The 19676-nt window shown below is 48.0% G+C and overlaps 1 protein-coding gene across 1 annotated transcript in view; it reads left to right on the plus strand.

Moving 5' to 3' along the window:
- Positions 1–2033: 2033 nt before the first annotated feature.
- The window catches only part of IFT122 (intraflagellar transport 122), a 34418-nt gene continuing 16775 nt past the window's right edge, over positions 2034–19676 (plus strand). The window contains exons 1-17 of the mRNA XM_032971333.2: positions 2034–2308; positions 4389–4455; positions 5555–5639; positions 5918–5996; positions 7775–7851; positions 8482–8548; positions 9325–9465; positions 10732–10807; positions 11604–11795; positions 12550–12688; positions 12851–13053; positions 14016–14153; positions 16550–16714; positions 17110–17307; positions 17901–18041; positions 18401–18454; positions 19444–19605. Coding sequence (XP_032827224.2) covers positions 2250–2308; positions 4389–4455; positions 5555–5639; positions 5918–5996; positions 7775–7851; positions 8482–8548; positions 9325–9465; positions 10732–10807; positions 11604–11795; positions 12550–12688; positions 12851–13053; positions 14016–14153; positions 16550–16714; positions 17110–17307; positions 17901–18041; positions 18401–18454; positions 19444–19605 — 2043 coding nt within the window. The 5' untranslated portion in view covers positions 2034–2249. The remainder of the gene's footprint in view (positions 2309–4388; positions 4456–5554; positions 5640–5917; positions 5997–7774; positions 7852–8481; positions 8549–9324; positions 9466–10731; positions 10808–11603; positions 11796–12549; positions 12689–12850; positions 13054–14015; positions 14154–16549; positions 16715–17109; positions 17308–17900; positions 18042–18400; positions 18455–19443; positions 19606–19676) is intronic.

Consider the following 19676-nt stretch of genomic DNA (forward strand, 5'->3'; position numbering starts at 1 on the left):
TCCCCACTACAGATGTAGAGTCAGGGGGCACGGGTTCAGAACATTACAACAAACAATACACAACTAGCCTTTTGTCCGTCTAAGGACGGGTGTATTTAAATAAATCTGAAATATTTAAAATAAAAATTGTTCAGCTCATGATTATTAATGAGGGGAGGGGTGCGGCATGTGGAGTGCGCGACCTTCTTGTGCGTTAGTGTAAATGTCCACACGGGCATGAATGTTAATGAAGGGGGGCGGGGCTCTTTTGCAGTGACGTCACGGACGGATGTAGCATTGTGCTGCGTAGATTTATTTTCACCGTCACAAGAAACGTCATATTTGAAGCGACTTTGCGTAATAGATTATTTAATTCAGTTCTACCTTCCTCTGCGTTAGTGTAAAAATCCACCCACTCATGAATATTAATGAGGGGGGCCTCATGTGGAGTGACGTCACGCAGGGGGGGTGGGACTCGTGGGGTGACGTCATGCGCGGGACGGACAGACATTTCTGGGTGATTAACACATTCCTGCGGAGGTCAGTGGCCAGGGTCAACGGCGGCACCACGTGGTGTATTCCGCAAATATGCCCGACTGTGAGGGCGGGCACAAGCCGGCGTGAGTAGGTTAAACGTTGAGTTTGATAAGGGCACCACGGGGTGACCAGCCCCTCCCCACCCAGCCCCACCCCTCCCACCCCCCACCCAGCCCCTCCCCACCCAGCCCCTCCCTACCCTCCCCTCTCCACTCAGCCCCACCCCTCCAATTTTTTTTTTATATCCGAATGTCCGGATACACGTGGACAGACATCCACAGACATCCACAATTAATCCCCTGCCTCCTGTGAATTAATCCCAGTTGGGCTTCCAGTCCACTACGTTTCCTTCCAGTAATGCCCACTAGGAGCGCATTTGTTATATATCCAGGTGTCCGGATACACGTGGACAGACATCCACAGACATACACAATTAATCCCCTGCCTCCTGTGAGAATTAATCCCGGTTGGGCTTCCCAGTCCACTACGTTTCCTACCAGTACCAGTATAAATGGGCGCTAGGTGGCGATGTGTTTATATATCCGGTTGTCCGGATACACGTGGACAGATATCCACAGACATACACAATTAATCCCCTGCCTCCTGTGAATTAATCCCGGTTGGGCTTCCAGTCCACTACGTTTCCTACCAGTATTATAGTAGTAAAGAGGAGTGCAAAGTATAGGCAAGATAAACAAGTCATTAAAATATATATATACTAAAACTATTTTGTCTTACCAGGTAAGGCCCACTGAGCTATTAGCTTCTCTTCAAAGCGACCTGGCCACAAATAATATTTATTCATACTGCAGTTGGAATCCGATGAGCTATAAAGCTTTTTTTCCAGCAAAAACTTCCAGGAAAAGCACCGTATGCCAACGCTGTGTGCAAAAATCCCAGTGGGATGCAAGTCAAACAACAACAACCACAAGACAACTTAGATTAAAGCCGTCAGTCTAACTCCGTACAACAAACATCTTAACACCTATTCTGGACATCTGTAAACAAATCGCTTTATCGCTCATCGGATTCCTCCAGTGGTGATCTGATTCTGACTGCTTTAAAGGGCACGAGCTATACGTTTCGAACTTTTCACTTGTTAATCGTGCAGCCTTTTCTTTTCGGGAATTAAAGACTGAATTTGTGGTTATTTAGAGATGTGTGTTTTTGTGGGTGTTGGCATCACAGCCAAACCAATGGCACTCATAAGCGCGGAGTGGGGATGCCACCTTAAATGTCTTTCCAGAGGTCAGATTTTTGCAGCGGTGAGCATCGGTGACTATAACTGTGGCGACAAGTCCCTAAATTGCACAACGGAGAACGAAGAAAGGGCTATTGCCCGAAACGTCGCCGATTCTGTCTTCTTCTTAGGCCACCGCACAGCGTTGAGAGTTCCCCAGTTGAAACCCAAGAATGAGAAAGCCCCGCCTCGCCGAATTGGTAGCGCGGATAAGCAACGCGCTGAAGATGCCGCTTGCCGATTGGCTCCAGGGAAAAAAAGGGGGCGGGGGACGGGGGTCGGTTCCCGACCAATCGGTAGCGCGGATGCTGGACATGGCGCCCTGTACGTTGTACGGGATTAGAATTGCGCCGAGTGTTACGCCGTACGTCGGTGCAGAGCTTTGTAACAAACGACAACAACAACAACAACAAAAACATTTAACAAATTAAACTTTTACTTCTCGGTTAAAAGGGCCAATTAACCAAGGGTGCGGGAGAGATTAAAAGTCACCATGAGGGCCGTCCCGTCGTGGAACGACAAAGCGTACGACAAGGATAAAGCGGAGCAATGGTGAGTGGGGAAGGGGTGGGAGAGAGATGTTGACGATTAATTTAAACCTCGAGCGTAATATTGCCAGGGTCATGTAACGCGTCGTTGTAATGCATCGCTGTAATGTATCGCTGTAATGTAATCGTTGCTTAGAGCGGTAAAGCGGCGCGCCGGGTGTAGAGTTAAGAGCGCGAACGCGGTGCGGGTTGCCATGGTAACCACGACACTCAACGCGTTGGGGGCCGCGTATTTGAACGTTTCGAATGAAATTCATTTTCCAAAACGCAGATGTAAAGCGCATTCGACGTTCACTTTGCTCGACGTTTGTTTGCATTCCCACTAACAACCGTTTCGTCTCAACGGAGCCTTCGTTTTAATGCCCGTGTTATTCGGAGTATGAAACGCATCGATCTTGATTTGAAGCTTTCGTGACTGCAGGAATCCATAATCTTTGGTTCTTTCGGTAAAGTCACGTAGTAGGTAGAAAAATATAATGATACCTACGTGACTTTACCGAAAGAACGCATCGTTGGAGCGCAAGACTTCAAACAAAGTGGTGCCAAGGGGTTAATAAAGTTGTTGACCCCACACACATACACTCGATTAGAAGACGGACCCCACGTTTGATTTAAAACACGGTGGTGGTGGTGGGGACTGTGCTGCCATTTATCATGTGTTTATACAGTAGCTGATTTTGTGTTAAGTTGTGTTGTCCCCCCCCCAACCCCCCGCCGCACCACCGATTAGAACGGTGGGCTACGTACGGTGCGAAAGAAGTTAAACATACGTACGTACATATCATTCCACTTGTTGGACAAAGGTCAGGTCGCGGCGTGCCGGTCATGGGGGTTGTTTGAGCATAATTCACCACACTGGTGAGTGGGGGGGGCATAGACGTGAGATTAAACTACAGTACAACGAAAACTTCCTGCACTGACCTCCGCTGCCCTACCAATGTTGGCCCGTCGCAGCCGATTTGCAATCGGTATGTGCCCATCCAAGCACTATCCAGGCCAAAACCTGCTGAGTGATATCGAGAGTATTGAGAGCGATTTTGTTTAGGTCGTTTTATACACGAAGGGTGCATATGCCACTTCAACGACGACTGTACAAAGAACCCATCACGTTACATTTAGTTACGCACTTAAACTGCCTAAAATTACAGTTCCGAGGGTTAAAATATAAGACTTGTCATTTGCCAAACACGACTCTGTACTCTTTGGTTCTTTCGGTAAAGTCACGTAGGTATAAAATAAAATAAAATCACGACGTTTCGGGCGCAACACAAGCGTCCGTCATCAGGTGGGAAAGCCAAAGGCTTGTGTTGCGCCCGAAACGTGATTTTATTTTACTTTATACCTTCGTGACTTTACCGAAAAAGGGTATGGGATTCCTGCAGTTCACGAAAGCTTCAAATCAAGATACGACTCTCTGTGGCAGAGCCGGGAAAGTGGGAAACTGCTGCCCCCTACTTTTTGGACTTGGTCACTTGAAGGAGGTAGCTCTGTGATGATATCTGCTTCCGCAAGATGTTAGCACCGCCCTCTCAGACATCCGAGCGTGTTTTTCGTCGAATGACATTACACCAATTGCACCATCAGGTTAAAACTAAGGCGAATTGCTGCTGCGAAACCATAAGGGGTTTTTTGTCTTTCTCACCGTTCAAGCTTCATCCTCATATCAGAGCGTAGGAAAAAAAAACATCCTTGGTATATAGCTATAAGATAAGCACCATCAGATGTACAGTTAATTCTCCTATAACGCGTGTTTTCATAACGCGAATTGGATATAATGCAATGAATGTATTCGGGAACACATTTTTCAAAGCGGATGCGAATCAGCAGTTGTGCGGCTGCCTCGGTGTCCCATCATATAATTCAAGGCATTGGGATGCTGCTGGATGCTTCTAGATGCTTCCTACGTGCTTCCGGTCTTTGTTCAGCCTGTGTACACATCTCACGTGTTATCGCGGACTGTGCTTTACCCGAAATTATTTTTCATAACGCGGTGTTCTTCAGGAACGTAACGACTGCTTTACAGGAGAACAGACTGTATTTTCGTTGACTTTTACTTCCCTTTAACAAACCACCTGTTTCCTCAGCATAAATGATTTGGCGTTCAAACCAGATGGGACACAGCTGATCGTGGCAGCAGGCACCAAGGTCCTGGTGAGTTTAGTTTCCACAGTCTGTGAAGTAAAGTACAGTCTCAATACAATTGCAAGACACGTGATCATCGGCCGTGATCAGTCCACTGCTGGATGAAGGCCTCCTCAAGCCGTCACCATCCCTCACGGTCCCATGATGCAACAATCCACTGAGCACCTGAGTATGAGGCATCCCCACATTCGACATCATCTTGGGCGCATTCCCTTCTGTGGCTGCCACTCAGTCGTTATTTCTGCCCATCCGGCCATCACCCCTTTCTGGAGACGTGTCCTGCCCAAGCCCACTTTTCTTAACGGCAAATATGGTGTCTCCAGCTTGCATTTGTTCTCTGATCCATGTGTTCCGCCGTCTGACAGTATAATTGCAAGCATGCAACTGTCCATACAGTAAACCCTTGTTAATTATACTCATAAGGGGCTCTGGCCTTGCAGAATTATCCAATATTCCGAATGATGTACAATGGTACTTCTCAGTGCCTCCTGCCCCAATATAAAAAAAAAAATCCAAATCATTAAAAAAAACATTTTCCAAAAAGAGTAACACTTACCATCAGTAACCAGCACTACACTAACGCTCACCGTGCGCGCCACCACTAGACTGAGTAATTGTTTTGGTCGTGGAGCGGCGTCACTTTCACTTGTATGCAAAAATTGGACCATTCGGTACCGCAATTCGGCTCATGGCGAATTACTAATACTGTATATATGCTGAAAGCGCAGCCGTGCCCAATTATCCCCAATTACGAATGATCAAATACCGAAATAACGAGGTTTTACTGGACTTATTTTCCATACTTATTTGCAGTGTACACATTTCCGATCCGTGCCACATTTAAAAACTTTAACCTTCAGGCACATTGGCATGTTGCTTAGAGATAGACACGGCTGCTCAGGAATTACTAGCGACGTATTTTTACACAACTTGCACATTTGCAAACTACGATTGGTTGTTATGATCCTGATTATGGCAATTTATTCCTTTGTGGCACAGTCACTCACTCAGATGTTGACAAAGCAGGCTGCAGACCCAGCTTAAATGTTTTTCTTCTCCGAATGCTTTCCAGCAGAAATGTTTTTGTTTTGGTGCATGCGTGTGCTAGGTTTATGACACTTCGGATGGGACGCTGATACAGCCACTGAAAGGACACAAAGACACAGTATATTGCGTGGCATATGCAAAGGATGGTGAGCTGATGACAATGGTGTGATTGTAGTGATGAGGAAGATTCAGATGATTACATACTGATGGCATCATTGTGATGATGTGGCTCTGATAATGATTACGTGATTGTGATGATGACATGATCATGACGACGGCATAACTGGAATGTTGATGTGTTTGACTCATGATATAACTGTGATAATTACGATATGATCATGACATGTGATTTTGATATAATTTGTATGATGGCGACATTGTGAGGATTGCTTTGCGGAGATTGACGCCTGTGTTTCTCGCACAGGGAAACGCTTTGCCTCTGGCTCAGCAGACAAAAGCGTCATCATTTGGACGTCCAAGCTTGAAGGGATCCTCAAATACACGTAAGGACATATTATGGGTTGGTGTTGGAGGACTTCATCCAGTAGTGGATTGACAAAGGGACTGTTTTTTTATTGAGTGTGCAGGAGCCAGTATTAAGTGGGTAATGGTTACATCTCTCCGATTCAATGAAATGCACGCATATGCTTATGAAGGGAGTAGCAGGAATTGAAACTGTGACCCTGTGCTAAAATTGATAGTTAGATGGGTGGGTGATTGCAAGAGGTTTCTTATAGAGCACAGTTGCTGAGCACAGACCCAAAGGCCCAAAACACCAAGCGACCAGAAACAAACAGCACAAATTAAAGTGGTAATTGATAAGAATTTGTACATGTCTTGCCTTGAGCAAGGTCATTACATGGACTTGGAAAGAGATACAATGGGAGGGAATTCCACAGTGGAGTGGTGTGAGGGAAGAAGCAGAAAGAGGAGAGTTTTGTTGAACACAGTACAGATGAGATCAAACGGTCATTTTGGTAGACCGAGTCCTCAACATAGACAGTGAGTGAAGTTCACGGGAAAGGTAACCATGGTGGTAGCGATAGAAGAGTGATGAGGAGGTTGCCGAGTGCCTGTGAGCATGTAATTCAAGTGAATCAGTCAATGTGTCCGCTGGGTGAACTGCAGGCAAAGTGATCCTCGCACTGGGGGTTTTTACTCAAACGCCCGGTTAAAGCTTCTTGGCTTACACGGGCTTACCGTGGGTTTTCGTGTGATGCGCTTATCTTGTAACATCTGGGGGCACACGCAGCGTCCCGTGAGCCGCTTGGCAACAGCACACTTTGCCGACACGGGAAAAATAACAACGCGTTAGAGCGACTTGAGACCAATTACATTTGTAGGCTTACAAATGTATATGCACTCGCATACAGAAGCAGTGATGCACGCATGCACGCACTTAAAAACCAGGTGGGATCCTATTGAGATGAAAGTCTGTTTGGCAAGAGAGGACGTGGAGTGTCATTGAAGTGCATCGCAGGACAAACGGTCTCTGTACATAAATGGGTTTGTCGCAATTATATATCAACTCGCATATACAGTATACCAGGTGGTTCAGGGACACAGCGGTTGGCTAACAGTCGGAAGTTAAAATCCGGTTTGGGCATTAACTCTGCCCATCATCCATCTGGGGGTCAATAAATTGAGCACCACTTTGTGGGGAGGTCCTATGGATAAACTCAGCCCTGCCATAGAAATGTGAAATTTCCACCCCTGCCTCAGGGCTAAAAATTGGAGATGAGTACCACCCTCAGGGATCATTTGAGCAGGAAGTCACTTTCGTATTGTTAAATTAACAAGGGCATACATGCTCACTGAGACTGGTCTGTGTCACGGGAGACCTGGGATGCAAACGGGGTCAGGTACCAGACAAAATATCTCTGGGCAGATAAACAATGCAGTGTAAATTGGATTTATGGATCCTTGAATGCAACCACATCTGTGTTTCAAATAAATGTTATTTTCAGTGCTCGATAAAATATAAGTTTTTTCTGCACTACCTAGCCACATACATTGATAAGGAAATAATTACTACATTGGGAGATTGATGCCCTTGAGATGCGTTACCTTTTTCCAGTCGATGAATGGAGTGGGAGAGTAAATGAACGGATGAGTGATGATTGAGTGAATGGGTAAATGAGTGATTGGATGATTAGATGGGTGGCTGGATGAGAGAATGCTTGGCGGAGTGGATGATTGGATGAGTGTGCAAATGAGTGATTTGCAGGACAGAATTAATACATAGACCGTTGACCCATTACTCAACCCCATGTCTTGGCAGGCACAATGACGTCATCCAGAGTGTGGCCTATAACCCTGTGAGCCACCAGTTGGCCTCCTGTTCCTCTAGCGACTTTGGTGAGTGCATTAGAGTTAATTTAATCCTTTCCACCACCCCTACCCCCCATTATTGGTAAGAGCACTCCGTATAACATACTTAGCACTATTCAACAAAAAAGCATTTGACAAGCTTGACTGCTTATCAGACCCAGGTCGAATTCGTTTGAGAGTTTGCTTGCTTAAACATATGCTGCGGGATAATATTGGTCTGGAAAGCAATAGGCTGGTGGACTAAAACATTTTTATGTGGAGACAGAGGTACCCATAATGCACCACATCAATGCATAATGAGTTTCTGTACATATATGGAAGATACGAAAATAGTGTAAATAGTTGTTGGTTTTTTAAATCAAATTTGCAAATGATGAGAAAAGGCCGCCATAACAGACTAATAGTGCAGGCTTGAAAAACCATAAGAATGAAATCCGTCGACAATTTCTACATCTATATCACTGCTGCCTGTCGATCACATTTGCTCAAATTTATATTGACAGTGGCCTAAGTCAAGAGGACTGACCACAAGGCACTTCTTATGGGGTTGCTGATGTTTTTTACATAATGCATAGAGGCTGAGCTTTTTTTGCACGTGAATTGTTACCCGTCTGTTTATAGAATGCTAATGCTGTCTTTCTGTTCTATGTTTGCCAGGGCTGTGGTCTCCAGAGCAGAAGTCAGTGCAGAAGCACAAGGCTTCCAGCCGCATAACGTGCTGCAGGTAACGCCTGCTGCGGTAAAACACACGTGTGTTTTAACACGTGCTGCGGAAAAAAATATGCATGCAGGTGGTTGGGCGCATCAGAGGTCACAACACTGAGCCACCAACACCGAGACCCTTGGTTCATATCCAGGTGTCAGCCACCTGTGATTAAACCAGGTACTCAGGTGTCAAGAATTTAATGGCCATCAATTGCTGAACGAAATGCGCATCACATTAAATTGGAATTTGGAAAAATTCCAGCTTTTTGAGAATTAAAATTTTGGTTTGTCACGCAGCGAACTTTCCTGTAAGTGGAAGAGCAGGTGGGAAAGTGGAGCAGAGGTCACTTGAAGGAATCTTCAGGAGTAGTTCTGTAACATGGGTCATTGTCTCAAAGGGTTGCACTAGGATTCAAAGTGACATTTCGTCTCATGGCAGGATACTGTTAGCACATTTTGGATAAAACTGGTTGAAAAAACATAAAATCAAATCAGAAGTAGGTTCCACGTGAGGGGGGTTGACTGAAACATGCATACCATTGTTATCTATTACACCTTGAATATTGCCACTTGTTGCTGGGCGCTTGGCGGTTTGGTACTTTAGATGCTGTGCTCATCACCTGCAATAAAAAGTATATATACTTCCATGTATACATGTGCCCACTATTTCTGCATCCTGTCTTGAGTATGTGGTTGCATTTAACGCAATATAACCCCACGTTTTGAATGACCGCCGTCATGCCAAGACTGCTGCGATCCTCTGCTTCCCGCTTCTCGGCTCTCCACGTCTTATAGCTGGACCAATGACGGGCAGTACCTGGCTCTGGGGATGTTCAACGGCGTCGTCAGCATCCGCAACAAGAACGGCGAAGAGAAGGTGAAGATTGAAAGGCCAGGGGGCCACCCCGTCTGGTCCATCTGCTGGAGCCCATCGCGGTGAGATGTAGGCCGAGCCTGGCAGTCGATTGTGTCCGAGGCCGATGTCAAGGCCCGGTCACGACACGTCGCGTCGCGGGATGACATTCACTTGTGGCCAGGTGAGAGCCCATACCAGGAGACACCAGATAAGACACTAGATAAAGATATCTGGTGTCTTTTGGGTAGTGGTAGTGTAGCGGTTAGCGTGCTGCGCTATGTACCCAGTGATCCAGGTTCGATTCCCAGCCAACACCAGTGACGATTAACTGAACCGGTCCTGGGCCTCGCCTAGGTCAAATCAGACTTAAATGAGTACCTGGTGCGGTGTGTAAACATCGCCACTGGGGAGACAAAGGCGGCCGGGCGTGGTGCTGGCCACCCACCCCCTCGTGTGCCTTGTCGGCGTTCATAGGTGCTCGCTAACAGCACTTGTCTCAACATTGTGCTAAGGCTATACGAGGGATCCTTGTACAATCCTTGTACAATGTTTGAGAGCCTGGATAGTGCTGCTATTCAGTGGCCTAAAATATGGCTCTAGGGTTTGGTGTTATAATTTATTTATGTAGTTTATTGTAAAAAATTCGGTCACAGTCCCTATGATCACTGTTACATTGCATATATGGCTTTTATTTTGGTGATTTCGAAAACGTTTTTTTGGTTTGGCCATGTTTTTGTTTATTGTAGTACGGAGTTAGACTGACGGCCTAAATCTTAGTTGTCTTGTGGTTGTTGTTGTTGTTTGTTTGACTTGCATCCCACTGGGATTTTTGCACACAGCGTTGGTGTACGGTGCTATTTCAGGAATATTTTGATGTTTTTGTTTCCTAGATTTTCTGTTTGCACAGTCACATAATCACTTTAAGATGTTTTCTTGTTCATGTTTTTGTTTGTTGTTTGTTGCGGTTGCACCCCATTCAAGAGCCGAATGGCTCACAGGGCTATACCAAATAAATGGAACTATGGAACTATGATACAAACGAGGTTACAACCGTCATTGTCAGTCGCATGCCCCTGGCTGGAACGTCGCGGTCCCAACAAGACGCCGCCAGATGACCCTGTCCTAAGCACGCCGCAATGCTGAGCACAGTCTCGAAGACCGTGATGTTCGACGTTGGGCTCAACAGCGCGCGTCCACCATAACCCTGGTTTGCCCCAAGGTCAGCTGCAGTCGGCCGTTGAAGACGGTGCGCAGGGCCCCGGTGCGATATTCCGAGGCATCCGTCCGGGCAACGTGTGGTCTATTTATAATTTTGTATGTGTTTTTATGGTGTGTGCTGCTCGTAGGGAAGATCATCACGACACGCTAGCGATATCGGACTGGGGACAGAAACTGTCCTTCTATCAGCTCAGTGGCAAACAGGTACCGTGTGGTGCAGTGGCAAGTCATTCCGTGGGCAATGACATTAATAGTTTCAATTAATGTAGCATCTCAATGCAACTGAAATTTGCAGGATTCACGAACCCCTGCCTCCAAAGCCCTGTATAATAGTTCTGCATTATCATGCCTACAAATATCACTACTGCCACCACCAACACGCCTACCACAACTATGCACACACACTGTCACCACTCAGACCACTACCACCTCACCCACCACCACCAAACGCACTACCACTAAACCACTATCACACCCATCAACACTACCACAAAGACAACGATCTCCCATATAGCCTTCACAGACTGTTGGGGTAAATGCTGTTAGCGAGCACCTATGAAGGCCGACGTCATTACCACTCCTATCACTACATCCCATCACACCCACCACAACACCCCCTAACCCTTGCATGGCTATCATCGCTACCACCACCACAACACACTTCCACTTGAGTCACGTTCACTACCAACACCACGACAAGATTGTCTTACATTGACCACACCACCAACCACACACCACCATTTTCTCTCTATTTGCGCTCGTCACCGAGCCTGTAATTTGCACGGCCGGTGAGACTGCCGGTCTCGGGAGGATGGTGTCGCCTCTCAGCCAGTGGTATCACTCGCCTGCTGCTGCCCATGCTCGTGCTCGGTGTGGTTATGTTCGCACGTCCGATTAGCACGGTTGGCTACGTACGGTGCGAAAGAAGATCAACATACGTACATATACGCTGCTACCGGCACCGGTGGACGGAGGCGATGATGTATGTCACCCCCTGCAGATCGGCAAGGATCGCACGCTGGGCTTCGACCCGTGCTGCGTGAGCTACTTCTCCAAGGGCGAGTACGTGGTGGTGTGCGGCTCAGGCGGCCGCGCACACCTGTACACGCGCGAGGGCGTGCCCCTCGGCCCCGTCGGGGAGCACCCGGCGTGGGTGTGGAGCTGCCGCGTCAAGCCCGACTCGGAATACGTGGTGAGTGACGGAGGAGTGGGGGTGACGTGTGTATTGTATGTGTGTGCGGTTGTTGTTGTAGCGGTTAGCGCACTGCGTTACGAACCCGGCGACTCAAGTTTGATTCCCGCTCATGGCCACCAACACCAGTGACAATTACCTGAACCAGTCCTGGGCGTCCTTGAGGTTGACGCAGCCTTAAATTAATACCTGGTGCGGTGTGTAAACAATACCACGAGGGAGACAAAGGTGGTTGAGCGTGGTGCTAACCACCTACTCCCTCGTGTGCCGTGTTGGCCTTCATAGGTGCTCGCTAAGAGCACTTGCCCTTACAGTCTGTTAGGATTATATAGGGGATTGTTGTTTATTGGCATAGTTGTGCATGGTTGGTGTGGTTATGTCCTTTGGTGTAGGTATTTGTTTGTGTGTGTCTGTACTGATGCAAGGGGCTATTAAACCCCCCCCCCCCACCTTAAATGACTCACCGAAGGACCACGAGGCACAAAACCAAGCATAATACCACCAAGGGGACAGGCATCAATGATGTCCCCTGGCCAAACCCAGTAAGGGGACTGTAACCCTCCTCCACCCCCTCGGGGAACCTGCATAACCAAAAGCAATCGCCGCGGGTAACCACTTGGAACGTACAAACATCCGCTGGGGAGGAGAAACGACCCGTCATCTGTCGGGAGCTGTGCAATGCCGTGTCACGTCCACAATAAAATACGAAATATATGTTTTAAAAAATATATGATTTCGTGCATCCACTCGTTAGGCGCTGGGCAGCCAGGATGGCACGGTGTCGTACTTCCAGTTGGTGTTCAGCACGGTGCACGGCCTCTACAAGGACCGTTACGCCTTCCGCGAGAATATGACCGATGTCATTGTGCAGCATCTCATCACCGAGCAGAAAGGTGGCAAAACAACCGCACACTCTTTGTTTCATCTCGTACTGTTATTAAGTCCAACTTTGCGGCCTCCTTCGTTTGAGTGCATTGCATCGATCGCTTAGTGCGGGGGTTCACGTTTCCAATGTTTTGTTACACTCACCATCACCGGCGTGGATTGCATCGAAGTGAGGATCCGCTGCAAGGAGCTGGTGAAGAAGATCGCCATTTACCAACACCGGCTCGCGATCCAGCTGCCGGAGAAGATCGTCATCTATGAACTGGTGTCGGACGACACCGCCGACATGCAGTACCGCGTCAAACAGAAGATCGGCCGGCGCTTCGACTGCAACCTGCTTGTCGTCTGCTCCAAACACATCATCCTCTGCCAGGTGCTGTGATGACAATGAATTATGGTAATGTAATGATGATAACGATGATGATGACAATGATGATTAACCCTGGCCGAGCCGCGTTTCTCCATAGCCACGTTAAATTAGTTTTTTTTTACAAGCAATAACAACGTTTTCTCAGGACGTGAAATATATATAAAAGGTGGGTAAAGGGTCCTATTGGGGTGCCTTCAGAAGTAGTTCTGGGATGCCGTTCTCCGAGGCCATCCTCCAACACAATACTAGCTGCACGAGTTCCTCATGGGAATGTCTTTGTCTTGCTACGTGACACCGATGACACACTTTGAATATACATTAATTTTCTACATGTGAAGAGGTCATTTTGGGCAATGGCACTTGTACCATACCTTGACCGATGCTCAAATCTTTCCTGAATCATCACGAGGTTATTATAATTCCAATTACAGATAATCTCAGCATTTATCCAGTCAACTTAAAGTTGCTGTGCTAATACTGACCTGCAAAGGAAATGACCTATATATTAAAGGGGCTGTATTCAGAGCTACAATTTTAACTGACCTCATTTACTTTAACAGAGACCTATGCATTAAAGTAACCTCATTCACTTTGATTGAGACCGGAGCAGTTTTCGAAAAACAGCAGTCTTGATGGGCGGCCACCATACTAAAAAAATGTTAAGAACTACTGCACGAACCCATGTCCTGATTTGACCCTGAACCTCTTCGTAACCCTACACAACAGGGGCTCTACATGTATGTATGTATGTTGAGCCTCTTTTGCACCGCACGTAGCCATTCGTGCTAATGTACATGAATGGGCCTTGACCCGGCCAAGTAAAGAAGGCTGATGATCAAAGAGAGTCATTGACGTCTATATCAAAACATTTCTCGCATGAACCAGGAGAGGGTGCGGCTGCGCTTGACCCCATGACCTCCTGACCCCTCCGCCCCTCCCCCATCCCCGTACTTCATCACTCCCAGGAGAAGCGGCTGCAGTGCCTGACTTTTGGCGGCCTGAAGGAGCGTGAATGGGTGATGGAGTCACTAATCCGGTACATCAAGGTGATCGGTGGCCCCGCGGGGAGAGAGGGGCTGCTCGTGGGCCTCAAGAACGGACAGGTAAGGACGATGGTACCACTGCTGGACGTCTGAAAAAGAGCTTCATAGCTCATCGGATTCCTCAAGTGTAAATACATATTCTGATGATTCTGAACTCCTAATGAGCATCAGAATCTTTATTTATCTTGGAGAAATCCGATGACCTGTAAAGCTCTTTTCACAGACGTCCAATAGAGGTGGGTCAGAAAGTTACAACAAACAGTACCAAAAAAACTATAGGAGTGAAAAGTATAGGAAAGGTAAGCAAATAAACTACAATTGAATAAATAAACTACACTTTGAGACCTCCTTTGCCAGTAGCAAGATACCCTTTTATCTGGCACCAAAATTACTGCACGAACCCATTGTATAAAGGTGTCAGTTTTGGTGCCAGATAAAAGGGTAAAAACGTATTACTATAAATAAACTAATAATTTTCTTATTTTACCAGGTAAGGCCCACTGAGCTATTAATTATGTTTCAGAAGCGATATGGCCACAAATGATAGCTCAACAAAGTGGCTTATCAGCGTGTGAAAATTTATAGCAGCCAAAAACGCTAAATGTAGAACGTCAGCAAACGAACCTCAACAAGTAGCCAGATAACAAATAGACAAATATCCCCCCCACCACCCCACCCACCCTGGTATTCCAATAAGTGATGTCACCACGGTACTCATGCCAGGCTAGGTGCACTTCAAGGCTATCATGTGCAGTGTCGAAGGCCCCGCTGGCAGGAGGTCATGGGACAGACCTTGGTGGGTTCATCGACTGCGATGACTTGACGAATGCTTATAACAACAACGTAAAACACACATACCCTTGTGAGTAGGAGGAGGGGGTATGTATAGACCTTCTAAAGTTGTTAAACATTTTACTCAGCAATTTGCCATATATTAAAAAGTAGGTGAACTGGTGCGGGATCCTATATACAGGTCTGGAATCGTGTCACTAGACAATTTACTGAGGATTAAACAGAGTAAACTGATGCAGGATCCTTAACACACACGTGGCACTCGATCCTAGATCTACGTCATCTCCTCATCCCAGTAAGACACTAGAGCAGTGGTTCTTCTTAACCTGGGGTGCATGCACCCCCCTGGGGGTGCGAGATTCCCTTTCTGGGATTGCGAGACATGGCCAGATTTTTCTTTAAGGTAAATCATCAAAAACGCAAATGAAGCACGGGGAACATAAGTTACAACTACTTTGTTTCATCAAACACGGTGTGTTTATGAACATTATAAAACATTGAAGACCAAAAGGGGTGCAAGGCTGCAGTAAATGTTAAGAACCACTGAGCTAGATATGGCAACAAGATCACTCGGTTGGCAGCACTGTACACACATACACACAGGCGCAAACACACACGTCAAAAGAAAAAAAAGAAAGATCTTCCATATAGCAGCGGCAACACTCTCATACATAACGCAAACATTGAACAAAAATGTATAGTCTCATATCACCCACACATACATTTTGACCTCTAATGACCAAAATGACTAAGATCTCTCGTGTAGCCTACACAGGCTGTTGGGGCAAGTCTTGTAAGCGAGCACCTATCTTGCGCTAGCAAAGCAAACGAGGGGGTGGTGTGACCAGCGGAACGCCCTTCTATCTTTGTCTCCCCATTGGTGATGTTCACACCCCTTGTTCAGTACTCGATCTAGGGGAGGCCATACGCACACAAATACACACGTCCACTTACAAACAAAGACAAAGATCCCCCGTAAGTATGGTCGAATAATAACCCCGCTGACCAATACGTCACGAGGAGGCCATCATCTCGTAGTGGATTGATGGACTGTAAATTATTTTAGAGAAAAAAAGGTGGCACAAATATTTGAAGGGGGACCAAAAATCGAGAATTTTAGTTTTTTGTGGGAAACGAATATTCTTTCCTGGAAGAAATATTGTATAAGGGGAAAATACCATGCTGCTAAAACAAACCAAACAAACAAAATTCCCCGTTTAGCCTGAACAGACTGTAGGGGCAAGTGCTGTTAGCGAGCACTTATGAAGGCCTGAACGGTACACGAGGGGGTGGGTGGCCAGCACCACGCCTGACCGCCTTTGTCTCCCTAGTAGCGATGTTTACACACCGCACCAGGTACTCATTTGAGGCTGAGTCGACCTAGGGGAGGCCCAGGACCGGTTCAGATAATCGTCACCGGTGTTGGCCGTGAGCGGGAATTGAACTTGGGTGGTCGGGTTCATAGCGCAGTGTGCTAACCACTACACTACCCACTTACAAACGGACACACACACACACACATGTACGTAAAAGCACAAGGGCAAACGAATAAGCAAACTGACCACTGTTTGGCTTTTGATAATTCGATATATTTCTGTCGGACGGTCTTGTCCCTGTCACCTGTCGCTCCATTCCCGCCATCTCCTACTCTCTTCGTCTCTCAGATCCTGAAGATCTTCGTGGACAACCTTTTCCCAATCGTGCTGCTCAAGCAGGCGACGTCAGTGCGCTGCCTGGACATGAGCACGTCGCGCAACAAGCTGGCCGTGGTGGACGAGCACAACGTGTGTCTCGTGTACGACCTGCGCACGCGCGAGCTGCTCTTCCAGGTGCCTGCCCTCTTGCATGGCTGCGGCGGCGTCACCGCAACTACGTAGTGATGTGCCCAACGTTCGGCTCGCGCGTTACGGACGCGTCGCCCGTCACTGAATCACTCCGGACGCGCTGCCCGATCGCAGAAGCTAAACAGTATTGAGCCTGGGTGGTGCTTGGATTGATTCCCATAATGTGTACAACTGGTGTTGTAGGCTGCTGCTGCTACATCAACCCCCCCCCCCCCAATAAAACCCACGACAAATTTGAGTCACGGGTGATTTGTGGCTCTCTCACAATCGCTCTCTGCATCATCGTTGTTGGTAATGTTGACGTTTATCGTGCGCGTTTGCTGGCGTGCGCGTGCACGCACGCGCGTGCTTGCATCTGGCTGTGTGCACTTCCTTACCAGGAGCCGAATGCGAACAGCGTGGCGTGGAACACGCAGTGCGAGGACATGCTGTGCTTCTCGGGCGGCGGGCTGCTCAACATCAAGGCGAGCGACCTGCCCGTGCACCAGCAGAAGTTGCAGGGCTTCGTGGTCGGGTACAACGGCTCCAAGATCTTCTGCCTGCACGTCTTCTCAATGTCGGCCGTCGAGGTGCCGCAGGTAAGCCGGTGGCTTCTCTGACCCCGTGAGTGACGGACGATGGACGTGTCGAGGCTGCTTGGGGGGGCGCTGTGTCGACGGGGCAGAGAGGAGAAACAGAGACAGATTGCCAAAGCAAGAGCCGCGGAGATATGTGTAGAGGCACGTGGAGACGGACACAGACAGACATGGACGGATAATCGACTGGCACAGAGAAACAGATTTGGAGAGTTACAAGAAATACATTGAGAGGCACAGAGAGACACTGAGTTAGACACTTGAGTTAGACACTGAGGTTTATAGCACTTTCATTCGTAGCAAACATGAGTGTAATCCCTGCCCACAACCAACGTCAGTGATGGATATCTGAACCAGTCCTGGGTGTCCCCTAGGTCGACCCCGCCTTCAATGAGAAGTTGGTGCAATAAGTAAACGGCAGCACTGGGGAGACAAAGGCGGCCAGGCGGTGATGCTGGTCACATAACCGCCTTATGCACTATGCTGGCATTTACAGGTGCTAGCTAATAGCACTTGCCCCCACATTCTATACAGCTATTGGGGGGGAGCTTTGTCATTTACTTTATGTGTGTGTGCGTGCGTGCATGCGTGGACAGTCGGCGCCCATGTACCAGTACCTGGAGCGCGGGTTGTACCAGCAGGCGTACCAGATCGCATGCCTCGGGGTCACGGAGACCGACTGGCGGCAGCTGGCGCTGGAAGCGCTCGAAGGGCTCGACTTTGACACGGCCAAGAAGGTGGCTCGGCAGGACGGCACCCCCAATTCCACTTATACCACCACCACTGCTTATATCACTTTTATTGAAAACTAATTTCTTTAGAACTGCTGCTTGTGTTTAGTTTGTTGTCCTTCCCCCACACCTCCGATTAGCACGGTTGGCTACGTACGGTGCAAAATAATTTCAACGTCCATACATACCACCACAATAGCCACACCACCGATACAGCCACGATCATCACTACTGCTACAACTACCACCACTGCAACCGCCGCTACAACTGCAACGACCATCGCTACAACCACCACCATTCTGTGATAATCACCACCACTGCAACCACAGTTGTGTGACACCTACTATGTGTGATACCCACCCCAGGCTTTTATCCGAGTGAGGGATCTCAGATACCTGGAGCTCATCTACAGCATAGAGGTGAGCGGTGGCACACGAGTTAGCACACTGCGCTATAAACCCGGACAACCTGAGTTTGAGTCCCGACAATGGCTAGCATCGGTCGCGAGTGATATCTGAACAGCTTTTGGGACCCCCTCCCCTTCTTCATCAACCTGGCCTGAGATTGCGGTGGCGTATGGTCGAATAATAAGCCCGCCGACCAATACGGCATGAGGAGGCCATCATCTGGTAATGGATTGATATCAGACTGTAAATTATTTTAGAGAAAAAAAGGTGGCGCAAATATTTGAAATGGGACCAAAAATCCGGAATTTTAGTTTTTCTGTGGGAAATGAACATTCTTTCCTGGGACAAATATATAGGGGGAAAACATACCAAGCTGACAAAACAAAACATAAATCCCCCGTATAGCCTTAGCAGACTGTAGGGGCAAGTGCTGTTAGCGAGCACCTATGAAGGCCGGAACGGTACACTAGGGGGTGGGTGGCCAGCACCACACCCGACTGCCTTTGTCTCCCTAGTGGCGATAATTACACACCACACCAGGTACTCATTTGAGGCTGAGTCGACCTAGGGAAGGCTCAGGACCGGTTCAGATAATCATCACTGGTGTTGGCCGTGAGCGGGAATCGAACTCGGGCGATCAGGTTCGTAGCGCAGCGCGCTAACCGCTACACTACCACTCCCACACAATGTTATCCTCTGGGAAAATGAAAAGTAAATTCAATGTTATTTTTTCATGTTTTGTGTCATAGTTAGGGACACTAACGCTGCGCAAAAGTTACATTAGTCAGTAGCCCCTGATGATCTTGTAAATGTGCACAATTGGACGATTTAAATGTTTGTAAAGAAAAATGAACGGAGTTCACGATAGTCACATTTTGGATTAAACCCCCTGGTCACCCTTACTCCAGGGCCACTTACGCGGCCCTGCAGTGTAGTCCGACACCAGCGGCCTAGACCCCACTCGCACGTCGTGGGTGCTGCCCCCCCCGCCACCCCTCCAGGAGCGGCGGCGGCGTGGCGAGAGTGCCCAGGAGCTGTTCCTGGCGGATGTGCACGCCCACCGCGGACGCTTCCACGACGCCGCCAAACTCTACAAGCGTGCCGGCCACGAGAGCCGGGCTCTCACCATGTACTCCGACCTGCGCATGTTCGACTGCGCCAAGGTGCACACCGCACCCCCTCCCCGACCTGACCCTTGCGCATTGCCCCTTGACACGCCCAGGTGTGGACCTGG

Source organism: Petromyzon marinus, chromosome 46 (genome assembly GCF_048934315.1).
Source record: "Petromyzon marinus isolate PM22_M1 ecotype Great Lakes invasive population chromosome 46, UKy_Petmar_22M1.pri1.0, whole genome shotgun sequence".
Lineage (NCBI taxonomy): Eukaryota > Metazoa > Chordata > Hyperoartia > Petromyzontiformes > Petromyzontidae > Petromyzon > Petromyzon marinus.